The sequence below is a fragment of the Rhamphochromis longiceps genome, linkage group LG7 (genome assembly GCF_057381845.1).
Source record: "Rhamphochromis longiceps isolate RC_006_pf linkage group LG7, R_longiceps_female_GT1.1, whole genome shotgun sequence".
NCBI lineage: Eukaryota > Metazoa > Chordata > Actinopteri > Cichliformes > Cichlidae > Rhamphochromis > Rhamphochromis longiceps.
The window spans coordinates 12,312,012-12,326,328 of record NC_140563.1 but is presented as its reverse complement, the minus strand read 5'-3'; the positions used below and the strand labels follow the sequence as shown (position 1 = coordinate 12,326,328).

Sequence of the window (14,317 nt, the reverse complement as noted above, 5' to 3'; positions counted from 1 at the left end):
AACAGGAGCAGCGTGGAAAAAACATCAGAAATGAAATGATACAGTATTAAAAGTACAGAGAGTGGCAGCACTGGACACTTTTCACTGTTTTTAAAACTCTGTTTCAGTTCATCACTTTACATGTTAGAACTTCTCTCTTCTCTGGGGCTGGCACACAAGCAAGACTAGAAAAAAGTCTTGGTTTGGACACTGCCTACATCTAGCATCAGATGCTCTCTGCAGGTAGAAGGGCTGACGGTTGTACCCTATGGTCTGCCAGTCGATTGCCAACAGATAGCCATGTTCAGCCTACAAGAAATCAAAGGATAACACATATTTCTTGCCTAGCAGCTTGTCAGTAACACAGTAAAGCATGCCCTGCTTTATCCTTGTTTTGGCTTTGTTGTTCTTGTTGTTATTTTAATGTAATGTGACCATATTTATGTACAAGAAGAAAACCAGTGACTGAGATCAGGAATTTGTTTACCGAGGTCACAGATATGGCAGCTCAGTAGCTCTGCTAGAAGTCAGAGAAAGTGCAGGTTAAATGCGTTGGCTAGTTCCAGCCATCTTTTATATACAGTGTATGGTTATGAGACATTTGTAACCTGTTTACAGTCTATGTGCTGAACTCATGAAAGTGATGAAATTATAAAAGACACTTTAAACAGAATAAATGTAACTTTAACAACACTTAAGAATATTTATTTGTTAAAATTACATATCTTTGCCACAATACCAAGATTTGCTCAATTATTTAAATTAGTGTTCTGCAATGAGTTGTCACCTGACATTTCAGAGGAGGATGAAAATTAAACAGTAATCACAGCGAAGAATAAATATGTGCTGACATGTTGCACTATATATTTTTTAGACTTTCCTGTAGCACTTGGCTGTATCTTACTTTCAAATTTTACTGGCTTTGACAACAGCAACTTTCTTTTTCAGTGCAATAAAAAAAACTGAGCATATTTCTATTTGCAGTTTACAAAAACAATTTCCTTTCTTGTTTTCTCAAAACTGAGGCATTATTTGAAATTAAGGTTAGACATGAAGTGCTCTGTTCTTCCCGTCTCCTGGAAAAATTGTGATCAGACTCTAAATTTGAAAACTGCTGATAACTTTTATGTCCTTTGTCAGAATATATAAATAGTTTTTGAGCTACTGTAGTCTGATGAGTAAAAAATGTCACAATTCAGACAGAAGAAAAGGTTATATTTAGAACGGAGGGGAGGGAGAGCAGCAGCTGTGGTGTAAGATATCTGAAAATGGAAAGTGCTCCCAGGGGTGATGGCGCTTATTCTCTTCACTTTAATTATTTATTTTTCCTCTATATACTGCAGACGACAGCATCATCGGGGCAAAGATCACCCTCTGTGAGGGCCACTGACGTCCTTTTGGCTCCCAGTGATAATGAATGTGTCTAAACTAGTCAGCTTTGGCCTTTGATCCTTGGATCATCATGATTCTCTGAAGTCTGTCTATAATACAGACCCATATAATTTTTACTCAACAGTATAAAATGTGAAATATACATAATAGCATCTGAATAACAATTTCAGTTTGTGTTTGACAAAAAAAAAAAAAAACTTCTTAGAACTTCCTATTCTTAGAATCAAGTTTGACACTTAGAAGAACAGTTTTTACTCATCTACATATAAACCAATATTTTACACAACTCTTTTAGTCATTTCTGGTGAAGAAATGGCAATATTTAGCCAGACTGTTAATGCCTCTTGAACAGGAGGGGCATACTCTTTTGAGGTGGTGACTACAGCATGAGCTGCTTTATGAAACTGCCTTCTCCATGTGCCTTGTAAACAACACTTCCTCTGGGACTGAGAAGGCAATCACAGGTGAGAAATCACTGGCAACATTGACAGCTGAAGTCCTGAGACGTCAAGCCTTTGGATAGGTAATAAAGTGATTAGTCTTAGAGTCAGAAAAAAAGAAAAGAAAAAAAGGAGCAGGGGTCAAAGGATTAATGATTGATTGTGGTGGTGGTGACTTACTCATGAGTGGAAAATAGATCCAAAAATAACTGCATAAAAAATGCCATATAATCCTGTCTGTCCGTGGAGGAATGTGTCTGATTTACCTGTTCTTTGCAGGGCTGAGAACATCACTGTTCTCATTAGAAACTGCTTCTGTGCTGTCTCATAGCAACCTAAAAATAGAAATGTCCCTATTAGGCTGTATAGCTGCGATGGCTGCTACAAGTTTTGGCTTCTTTAATTGTACTGTAAATATATAGGTGCAAAATATTTTTGCTCTCTCACATAATTTGTTGAGTACATGACAATGAGAGAAAGAAGCGCTGCAGATATGCATAAACATTAAATATTAACTAATGCTTTGTATCAAAGTGTCACTGCTTAAAAATATGATTTCTGCTTTTTAAAAAAAATGAAAATAAGAAAAGAAAGATAGCTGGTGAATATATCCTATTGGAATTCCCTGCAAGAAGCAGCGTGATGGTGGTCCAGGCACATTTTACAACTGAATTGTTTTCTCTGTGCCCTTTCATACATGGCAGACAGACAACCTGCCTTTATTCCTGTTCCACCCTGCAGAAAGATTAAATCGTATTTATAGCGCAGACTTACTATCTGAAGAAAATTCAAAAAGCAGCCTAAGCACTAGGCTCTAGGAGAAAAAGCAGCCTTCTCATCTTCATCACGTGTAGGCCAAACTGTGCCCACCGTTTTCATTTTCATACTGCTCTTTTGACATAATTAAAATAACACGCGCGCGCAGATCATTTGCATGTCTTTAGGAGGCAGCACTCGTTTTGTTTGTGTCCAGCAGATATAAAGACCGAGACAGAGGTTTTTCATCAGACGCAATTTATTTTGGTCGACTCTGACGTCAAGAGAATACACGTTTCATTCAACCAGCAAGAAAGTAAGTTATTTATAACCCGCAGCATCTCCAGGTTGTGATCCTTGAGTGCGCAGTGAAAGGAATACTCCCCATTGGACTGATGTGGTGTGTCTCCATAACAAAAGCCACACAGCTCATGCGTTATGGTGCCAGAGAGGCACGGCACACTGTAACCTAAACCAAGACGTATTGATGGGAACAGTCACGGCTGCATAACAAAAAAGAAAATAGGATTATTGTGGAGAACTTCAACAAACTTTCTGTTTTGAATCTTTAATTTCGCCCTCGCAGATGGCAGAGCACTGGTTACTTTGAACATGGAAAATCTCCTCTTTGACCAGGTAAGGAAACAACTGTCACACAAACAATATTACACGTGAAGGTTAATTAATTCAACTTTACCTCGCTATCTTGTATCGGTGAAGGCGGAGGCTGTTAAATTAGATCGACAGCTTGTGTTGCATGTGAAATCAAATGTATGTCTAATGTTGGCAAATTAATATTCAAACTGCAGATAAAATGTTTACATTTGGGATTTGAAGCAGAATAAGACGACGAACACCGCAACGTGTAATGGAGCGCGTCTTTCGAGCCAAGTTACCCAAAATGAGAAACGCGGACAGCGACTCTTTGAGCTTAGCGTGACGTTATTTAATGTCGCCAGTTAAAGAGCTTGAACAGATGTTTGGATCACTATTTGAAATTTATATAACAAACATCGCATTTACGCGCAGTCTCTCGTATATTCGTCCCAGAAAGGTGGAAAAATGATGTTTATGCTTACTTGTAGTGAATACTGGAGGCTTTTGTGTCAGTATCAGTATGTTGGGTGGGGGGTGGGGGGCACTGCTGTCTAGATAGAGGTTTAGAAAAAAAAAATCAACTTTGATTATGACATCATGACACATCTATCAGTAGTGTTTATGACTCTAACAGGTGTGTTACCACGCTGACTTCTGCATGGATATATGTGATCTTTGAGGACGTGCATGAGCATTTTAGGAAAACTGCCAATTTTTTGTACAACACTGATTCAATTTCAATAATTAAACAAACAATATATCCACTATATTTCACAGATCTATAAGAGTAAGTTTTATTTTTATTTTCTTTAGGTTGTAACAGACTGCCACCTGCTGGCAGTGATAACAAATAGAAAAGCAGACAAACAAAGTGGGTATTAATCACTCATTTTACTATGTAAGCTGAACTAATTCCACAAATTTGTTCAAAGGGCTGCGAGCTGTGAGTTCAGTACTGAGAAGATCTGTGATTGGCTGGGTAATGGCAGATATTCTGGAACTGCGGACAGATGGAAACTCACTCCTGAAGGCAGTGTGGCTCAGACGCTTGAGACTCACCAGGCTCTTGTTGGAAGGAGGTGCCTACATCAACGAGAGCAATGAACGTGGGGAAACACCTCTCATGGTGGCCTGCATGTCCACACACACCGACCAGCAGAGTGTAAGTAAGGCAAAGCTCGTAAAATATCTGCTGGACAACCAAGCGGACCCCAACATACAGGACAAAGGAGGTCGGACAGCTTTAATGCACGCCTGCATTCACAAGGCTGGACACAAAGTGGTGGATCACCTACTTAGCAACGGTGCTGATCCCAGCCTGGAAGACAGGAGCGGGGCCTCGGCGCTGGTCTATGCCATAAACGCAGATGACAAGGAGACACTTAAACTGCTCTTGGATGCATGCAAAGCTAAAGGCAAGGAGGTGATCATAATCACCACAGACAAGTCACCATCTGGCACTAAGACTACCAAACAGTATCTAAATGTCCCTCCATCACCAGAGCTGGTTGAGAGATCTTCCCCGGCGTACTGCACTTCTCCCTCTGATATTAACGTCACAGCATCGCCCTCACCTGAGCAAGAGCAACAAAACACAGTCTTCAGTTTCCAGACAAAGCTAAAAACCTCCAGCTCAGCTTCGAAACTTGCCAATGGGCCCACGTCGCCGACGCGGCGGCCTGCAAACCCCAAACGTGCACGTTTGCCTCAGCTGAAGCGGCTGCAATCAGAGCCTTGGGGGTTGATTGCACCCTCTGTCCTGGCTGCTGCTGCCGCCGCCGCCCATGATGAGAGTAAGAAAGCTAGTTCTGATGAGGATGTTGTTGCAGGGGTAAACGGACTCTCTCTGAGTAAGAGGTCGGCTTTATCTCGACAGAACAGTGTAGACGGGAAGGACAGCTTATTCCCACTAGTGGGAGAACAGCCCTGCAAAATGACCACCTCATTATCAGTTCCTCCAACATCTAAACCATCATATGAGAGAACGCTAGGCCAACACCAGCCACTGGCACGGCGCAGCACGGTGCCTACAGAGCAGGAGAGCAGCAGCTGCAGCAGTGGACTAGCCAGTCTGAGAGACACAATGCATAGGAGACACCTGGGGAATGATCACTATGACTCAGACTCACAGCTCTATTCAGACTCTGCCATGTTAGATTCTCCTAAGGTCCCGGTGGAGCGCAGGAAACTAAACACCTCTCCACTTGTGATGTTAACCAGCTCCAGAGAATCTCTAGACAGCAATGCCAGCACATCCTCTCCCAGCACAGCACGCAGGCGTGCACCTGGTCTCCTGGAGAGAAGAGGCTCAGGCACACTTCTGCTGGATCACATCTCCCACACCAGGCCTGGCCACCTCCCCCCTCTTAACATAAACCCAAACCCTCCCATTCCCGATATCGGGGCTAGCAACAAGCCCTCCTCACCTCTGGCCACAGGTATTAGATCTATAGCTCCAGTAGCACCAAACACACCAAAGAGAGGTGGCCTCAAGTTGAAGAAGAAACTTGTGAGAAGGCACTCTATGCAAGTGGAACAGATGAAACAGCTTTCTGATTTTGAAGAGCATTAGTTAGTTATGAAGTTTATGCAGCAAATATTGTGGAAGTAGAGATGTTAACACCATAGATTGTGAGGAAGTACATCCATAGTCTACACAAGTCATTTGTGTCATTTGTGTAGACTCAGAGCCATCTAGTTGTTGAATTATGTGTAATTAAAAAATATAGATAGAATATATAGATACATTAAAACTGAGCAATATAGGTAGATTTCCTCCCCGTGTCACACTCAACCTTAAGGATAACTATCTTTTGACTTCACAACATCTGCTGTATATGTTTTACAGTTTTGAATGTAAATGCCAAGATATGGTACATTTCCTCTGAACTAGCTGATCATGTAACATTAAAGGAACACACAGGGTACATTTGTAGCTGGTGGCAGATAGGGTGCACTTTGTGCATATGTAATTAGCACCATAATGGACATTCTGTCTCACGAAAAAAAAGAAAAAAAGAAAAAGAAAAAAAAATGTGATGCATTTGTCTGAGATGTAGCTTTGGATAAGATGAAATTGGACTGTTTGTAGCAATTCTGTACAAAGTGCCTTTAAAAAGAAACCGAAAAAAGTGATGAGCAGATACAAATTTTGTATAAAGAAAACTTTAATTCATGGTGATGTAACCAACATGTGTTTTGTCTCAGCACTGCTGGTCTCACATGGATCAAAATGAAGACTCGTGATGAATACATAGGATGTGGCTAAACAGTATGCCTTAAAAGACAGGTATAACAATGGGCTATGTATAAGAGCACTTTAATGCCCACGAGAAAGAAACTGAATACCACTATTAGCAGTGTTACAAAAAGCTAAAGCACATTCATATATAATTCTTATATGATAAACCCAAGCAACAATAAATGACATTTTAACCCTTAGTCCACACAGATATTGGTGAAACCCATCAATTAAAATGTCATTTCAAGCTAAAGGCAATCAATGCTAAAGATCATACAGCTTCCATGTAACTGACCTGTGAAGCATTGCTTCTGTTTAAGAAAAAACTTAATTTAATTCATAGTATTTTTCCAATTAGTTTGTTGTATATTCTAAATAAATGTCTATCACTTGTGAATTTCTGTCTTTTGTTCATTTGTTGTCCTTAAGCAGGAGCTCAGCTGCTACTAGCAGCGCAGATGTTCACTAGAAAGAGTACCAGTTCTTTCCTCAGGCCACCTGGCAGTCCAGTGGCACCGCGATGATGACAATCATCATCAAAATCATCATCATCGTCGCTGTGACTATGTCAGACCGACCACAGAGGCACTCAGCTCCCACAGCTTCTTGGCAGCTTCATCATCCAGACCCTGAGGGGCTGCTGTTTTAGGGGCGCAGTCGCTGTAATCAGTGCAGACTTTAGTGTTAAACACACAACTTGATCTGTTCATGCTGAGTTGATTAAGTCACAAGAACAAGTTAATCAGTCAGATAAAAAAGGCAAGATATGCAATCAAAGGATAATTTACAAGGCAACAATGTCTTAATATTTTATACTGTTTTCTTAAAGATAATTATAGGAATTTAGATATTTATTAGTTATGTTATTACCCATATAATTTCATACAAAGACCAAAAGAGTCAGTTTTCACTTTATATACAAAAATAACATCAAGTAGAGCCAAACCGATATTTGTTATGTGGCGATATATCGGTATGGTTGACAACTAAAACCTCCAATTATGTTATAAATGTTGATGTTACACAGATATTCCACCAGATGGCACTCCGCAACTTCCCTGTTGGCATCGATAGGAGAAGTGTAAATGAGTAACCCATGACTTGTGGTGACAACAAAGCAACATTCCAAATATGGGTATTGGTCATAAAAGTCCAATATCAGTCAGGTTCTAGTATCAGCAGTTTAAATTAAGATTAAATCATATGCTTTGTAATTGCTAAAAAAAACTATTAAGGAAAATCTTAAAATGTTCTAATTTCAAACAAGAACACTCAGAAAACGGGACTTCCTTTAAAGGGCAAAGGCTATACTAAAACTTTAATGTTTTTTAATTATTATTATTATTATTATTATCATCATTTTATTACAACATCCTGATCTCAGCCTGTTATGGGTTCATTCTGACATCATAGGGTGTCATAGTGGGAGAAAAAAAAGAGGTGTGTTGTAGAGCACTCTTCATGTTCCCTTTCATATGGAACATAATACTTATTATATTGTATTTTTTTCCAAGGTCAACTTTGACCTTGGGCACCAACAATAAAGGTCAAGGTCAAATGTTTAGCCAACCCAGGTACTCATGCCCACCAAGACTTTGTATATTGTTTGAACTTGATCCATAAAACATTGGGGGTAATATAAAGTTTTTACTGACTTTCACATTTGGTACGACATTGACTAGATTTTCACCTAAATTAAATCAGCTCGAGCTGTTGTAGACTGCTAACAAACAGACAGACAAACAAACAAACAGAACAGATTACAGACTCGCTCACTTCAGGGGGAGAATTAATAAATACACAGACTGTGGAGAAACATCAAGACAATCTATTTTTAGGGAAAGCCCTGCTTATTTTAGCAAAACAGTTCTAGATGTGAGCATGGCTCTTTAGTAGATAAATGCTAAACTGTTTGTTACACAGTGTGTTAGGTACAGTGTTAGGTACACAATAAATACAATAAATGAATAGAATGATCTGGTCATTGTGATGTGAAGAGTTAATGGAAAATGATCCTCATCAGGCCTCAGATACTTTAAAATGTGCTGTCAGCATTTATATATACCCTCCATATATATATATCCTCCACATCTTCTCGAGAGAAGAGCTCGAGAAGATGTGGAGGGTGAAGGTAACGGTGGTCCCAGTGGTAATCGGAGTATTAGGTGCAGCGACTCCCAAGCTAGGCGAGTGGCTCCAGCAGATCCCGGGAACAACTTCGGAGATCTCTGTCCAGAAGAGCACAGTCCTAGGAACAGCTAAGATACTGCGCAGGACCCTCAAGCCGCCAGGCCTCTGGTATATCTATCTATCTGTCTATCTATCTATAAATATAAATATGTGTGTGTGTGAGCATGCAATCAGCTCTTGCCATTTTTAAAATCTTGAACACATGCAGCACCACTTAAATGTCAGTCATTCACTGGTAAATGGCTGAAATGCCTGATAAGATAATGTCAGCAGTAATGAAATACTGGAAATCTGCAAAAGGTGGGAAGCTGTCAGTGTATTGCAGCTGGTTTGTGGCATTTATATTGACTGTGATTTTGTCTAGGCATTTTTTTTCTGGGCATGCACACTGACGCAGCGACCCTGCTGACATGATGATTCCTTTATTTATCATATGATCTTGACTTTCTGTCTCAAAAAGATTCCTTGTATCAAAATCTCATTTTATATTGTGCTAATCCACATTTTTATATTAGTGCTAAATTGCTACTGTAGTATGCTTACAATGTAAAAGGGGTCGCTTGTAGTTGCAAATGAGTCACTCACCAAACACCCCTCACCTCTACAAAGCCTTTAAGTCTCCTTAGATAATTGCTCTGATTTTCCAACCCACAATTCTGGTCTCATCAGCTAAGCTTTCACCTGTAGCACACAGCTATTTCCTGCATAAAAGCCTCGATGAGCCTGCTCTACACTGCTCTACCAGCCCAGAAACAAACAGATGACAGTTAATAGACCAGATTAGATGGTGTTCAGAATTTAGGATTCAGCAGCTAAAAACACAGAATTGTCCCCCAGGAGTAAGACCAGAGTTAAAATGAGAGTGAATAATTATTTAACATTCACGAAAAGGTTAAGTACACGACCCCAAATGAACGTTAATGTGTCTGCTCGTTATGTTTTAGATGTGTCCGTCTAATTCACTGGATTTGAATCAGTGTTCACGCTGACATCATTTACTGGACTTGGACAACATTTTTCATGCATAGAGGAATTATCATGCTGTGGAAAAACCCACAGCATGTTAACACATTAGGTTTTTAAACAGTTGTGTTAACTGGACTTAATTATATTCAACAAATCACAAGAACATTTATTTTACTGTACGCAGATCAACTGTGTTCCCTGTTGTCACCTTTAAAAGGCCCATTGAGAGGTTGGAGAATCCTACTAGACATGACTGACTGGCACTAAGTAGTTTCTTTATCAGTGTTATTAGAAAATTTTTTCTGCTTTTACTATCAGCTACTTGTAGTTTTTTAAAGTGCAAAAGCAATCCCTAACTCACGTTCCCTATCATCAAAATGAATCCAATGACTCCCGTGCAATGACGTATTCAGAGTATAATTTTGAAGAAAATAAAGAACTGGTATCAGATTCATTTCCTGTGTCTGCACATCCACTGAGGGAAGATATTGCATTAGACTGCACTGAGAAAGAAGAGTCCAGCTGTTTCATTGCTAATATGCTTCATTACACATTCACAATACCAGTCTCAGTAGAGTATGTTAGTGTTGTTCTCAATATGATCCATTTCCCCCACATGGGCGAGCCGAGCAATATCCCTTTTGGCTGTCTATCAATAAAGAGCCCATCTGTTGAATTACACAGACTGACCTGTAATAGAGTCCACTCTCATTTTGCAGGCTTTCCTCCACAGCGCAGTAGATGGTGGTCTGAGCTCCTTCTGTCGGATTCTTGATGAAAAACACGAAGGGCACATACAAAACCCTCTTCCACAGGGGCACTGTGGGCCAGAAGTGTCGGCCAAGCTCGGTGCGGATGACTCCAGGGTGGAGGCTATATGCTGTTACGCCAGTACCTGCAAAATGACAAGATGCAGAACACAAGTCATTACAAGGACATGAAATCCCATTCAATGTGTAACGACACATAGAAATATAGATATAAAACAGACGCAGCACCTTGCAGCCTGTTGGCCAGCTCTTTTGTAAAGAGGACATTAGCTAGTTTACTTTGAGCGTAGCTTCTCCAAGGCCGGTAATCTTTGTCCTGATTTATGTCATCAAAATGGATTTGACCTGTTGAGAGAAAGCACTTCATCCTTATTCACAGATGTGGTATTTAACATTAAATGAATATAAAAGGATGACATTCCTGAGAGATTTAAAAAAAACAACTAATTCTCTTTATATGAACTAGAAAAAAAGAGGAAAAACTGCACCTCTCTCATGCGCTAAGCTGGAGACATTCACAATGCGGCTCGGCGCTGACTTCTTCAGGAGATCTAACAGACAGTTCGTTAAAAGGAAGTGGCCCAGGTGGTTCACACCAAATTGCATTTCAAAGCCATCTTCAGTCTTCCATTTTGGACAGCTCATTATGCCTAAAGGTAGGAATATCAAAGGAAATGTATTTACCGCCTGTTAAAGTAAAGTGTGCGTGTTAGTCCCCATAGGGAAATAGTTCCTCTGCATTTAACCCATTCACCCAGTGAAGCAGTGGGCAGCCGCCAGTGCAGCGCCCGGGGAGCAGTGTGTAGGGACGGTACCTTGCTCAGGGGCACCTCAGGGTAGCCGTTCAGTGGAGTCGAACCCCCGACCTTCCGATCATGGGGCCACCACTCTACCTACTGAGCTATCCCTGCCTGTTAAACACAAATGCACAGTCACAAAGCTGGCATAATATGCTAATCACACCATAGTGGGTCTGATGTGATTTATACATCCACCTGCATTATTGATGAGAACATCCAGGCGCTCCTCACTTGCTAGGACATCTTTGGCAAGTTGGCGTATTGACTGTAGAGATGCCAAATCCAACTTTCTGACAATCATGCTGTCATTTCCGCTTCTCTTTTTCACTTCTTCTGCAGCTTTATTAGCTCTTTCCATGTCCCTACAAGCCAGAATAACCCTCGCGCCTGCAATGCGGGAGCAAAGTCATTACACCTGAACAGATATTAGATTATAAAATTGGATATATAAATCCTGGCAAATCACCAACCTCTTCTAGCCATGTCAACAGCAGTTTCTTTGCCAATCCCAGTGTTGGCTCCAGTGATCAGGACTGTCTTTCCATCTAAGCGGGCTTTGCTGTGACACACACCACCTGCCATCCACTTCTTCAAACCAAAAAGTCCCACTCCTGTAAAAATGTCCGCATAGTGACAGCTCTAAATCTCCACTGATCAGAGCCATCTTCACCTTCTAGAAAAGGAAACCCCCACCCACCCAAAACAAAACACAACTGCACAGATTCAACAGATGTTTTAGGACCAAGATTTTCTCAAATATAAATTTCTGACCCCTTCTTCCACACCCTGAAGATAATACACTTGAATGAGTTTAACAGAAAAAGCCTTAAAGTGCCTTAAAATAATCTGAGAAATAATTAAAACTGCTTTTTTCTTTGTCCAAATGTGCATAAATATTTTTTTTAAAACATTGTCTCTCTATTTTACATAACTACAAATTGAACAAGTTTGGGTTTTGGGATGGTGATTGTGTAAAAAAGTGTTTTTTAACATCTAAACTAATAAAAACTCAAATAAAAGTCAACACTTTCAAACAATAAAAATACCAGCAAACCAGTAGACACACCTATAGCATCAATTTGAGAATCCTAGGTGACTTCCTTCTCAAATTAATAACATTTTCAGAAAACTATTCCGCTAACCTTTAGGTTGAGTTCACTGAGATTTAAACTCATCCGAGGTATTTAGTAGATTCACCTATGTTATTAATTTGAAGCATTTACAAAATAAACTGAAATGAGCAAACCTACTGGAAACGAACTGAAATTAAACAGAATTAAAAGCAAAAGCAAAAGTCAAAACGAAATAAAAAATAAAAACAAATTAGTAACTATAAAGCTATGATGGCAGACCGTGACCGTGAAAATATCAGGTTCCCTACCTTTTTTTGTAATAAATAAAACAAGCTAGCAAACCACCTAAAAAACAAATATAAACAATATAGGCACATCAAACGTGTGAAAGCTCATTCAAACTGCACTGTAAAGCACCAGGCACACCTAGAACAGTGTGTTAGTGAATATTTAGTTAAGATGTTAATAAGCTGTAGCTTAACAAATTCACTTTAACTACATTCTTATAAACGTGATGCAAAATCAAAGGCACTTGTCATTTTAACGAGCACGTGGGTCCGTGCGCAAAAGGCCTACATGCTTATGCAACGTCAAGTAAACGTCACAGAGTCTGTAAAAGAGCACGAGCTAAGACAGCCATCCGTGTGCTGTTTACAGTCTACACGTATGATCAGACCATTAATGTAAATCAGTGATTAGCTATTATATGAGTTACTTTGTTTTTCTTTTAACACACAACACCTGCTTTTGTGAAAAAGAGCCTGCGTCGGGTCACTTCATACCTGCTACTGTGACCAATGCAGTAGTTTTAGGATACTGGGAAACAAATGAGCGTGCAGCCGAGGAGGTCCGCATTGTCCCTGCTGACCCTGTTACTGTTTATGAATCTGCTTCTCTTAAAGTCCGGTTGGAGAAACGCCGGCGAACTTTCCTGCAAGCGAGACCTTACTGCCTGCTACAAAGTAAACCGCGTCAATAACAGCTACATAACAAGCGGAGCCTTTGCCCAGGAAGTACCGCCCATCGCCGCCCTACACGGGAATCCTATTGGTTCATTTTTGTCAATAGTGTTAATAATATTTTTAAGCAATTTTTTAAAAGCTATTGCCAAAGAAAGCAGCTAGTAAAGTACATTTTGGCTATTTTAGAACTTTTTTTTTTTTTTAGATTTTTAACAAATCTGAAAAAGTTCAATGCTATTAAACTAAAAACAAACAAACTCCAATATAACAAAATGCAATCAAATCAAACTGTAGTGGTATCTTTAGGATTTAGTAAAAACATCTTTGCTGAAACTATTATCATCTCACAACTTTCCATCTTCTCGTTTCATCTGCTCCCTCTAGAGGTCACCACAGTGGATCATCTGCCTCCATCTCACCCTGCCAGCATCCTCCTTTGACACCAACCTTCTACATATCTGTATCATAACAGGCTGTTAAACATCCTCTTCAATCTTGCTGCTATCTTTCTCTCTCACATCCCCTCAGACACTTGTCTCCACCGACACCCACCCTGCCCACACTCTCTTCTTCACCTCTCTTGTGCACTGACCACTGCCACACCAGGTATTTAAACTCATCTACTTTCACTACTTCTGCTCCTTGCATCTTTACCTTTCCACCGGTCTCCCTCTCATTCACACGCATGTATTATGTCTTACTTGAACTTTATTTCTTTTTCTCAGTGTCATTTGTGAATATCATAGTCCATGGAGTCTCTTTCCTGAAAGGGTGTAAAAATCAAAAAGGGTGTAAATCAGACATGATGATCCACATCTTTCTATGGCAGTAATAAAATTTAATAATCAAATAAAAATAAATAAGGTGTAAATAAGATGTTTTTTTTACACTGAATGTCAGCTGTTTTTTGTTTTGTTTTGTTTTTACAAAATACATTTTTGTTCTAAAATAAAGCCAACTGCATCTCTTAAAGCTGCATTTCCATTTCAGCTTTATTTAGGTATCATCAACTCATAAAATATGCAAGGTCAATGTATGCTGGGCTCAAGATATAATATGTGCAGTTATTATGCAGTGAAGCACAGCTGGTATGCAATAAAGCACTCGTGATTTAAGCTTAATAAACAGACAAATCTATCATCTACAAGGAA

General features: G+C 39.8%; 2 protein-coding genes across 2 annotated transcripts; one reads left to right on the top strand and one right to left on the bottom strand.

Moving 5' to 3' along the window:
* Positions 1–2,813: 2,813 nt before the first annotated feature.
* ankrd34c (ankyrin repeat domain 34C) lies at positions 2,814–6,350 on the top strand. Its single transcript, XM_085412181.1, has 2 exons — positions 2,814–3,203; positions 4,097–6,350. The coding sequence occupies exon 2, from the start codon at positions 4,147–4,149 to the stop codon at positions 5,734–5,736; it is 1,590 nt and encodes a 529-aa protein (XP_085268307.1). The 5' UTR covers positions 2,814–3,203; positions 4,097–4,146; the 3' UTR covers positions 5,737–6,350.
* On the bottom strand, positions 6,314–13,208 carry LOC146664858 (retinol dehydrogenase 13-like). Its single transcript, XM_085412183.1, has 7 exons — positions 12,987–13,208; positions 11,602–11,742; positions 11,327–11,518; positions 10,820–10,981; positions 10,560–10,676; positions 10,252–10,456; positions 6,314–7,065 (listed from the first exon to the last, which is right to left on the bottom strand). Exons 1-7 carry the CDS (start codon positions 13,057–13,059, stop codon positions 6,969–6,971), a joined length of 987 nt encoding a protein of 328 aa, XP_085268309.1. The 5' UTR covers positions 13,060–13,208; the 3' UTR covers positions 6,314–6,968.
* Between the last annotated feature and the right edge of the window lie 1,109 nt (positions 13,209–14,317).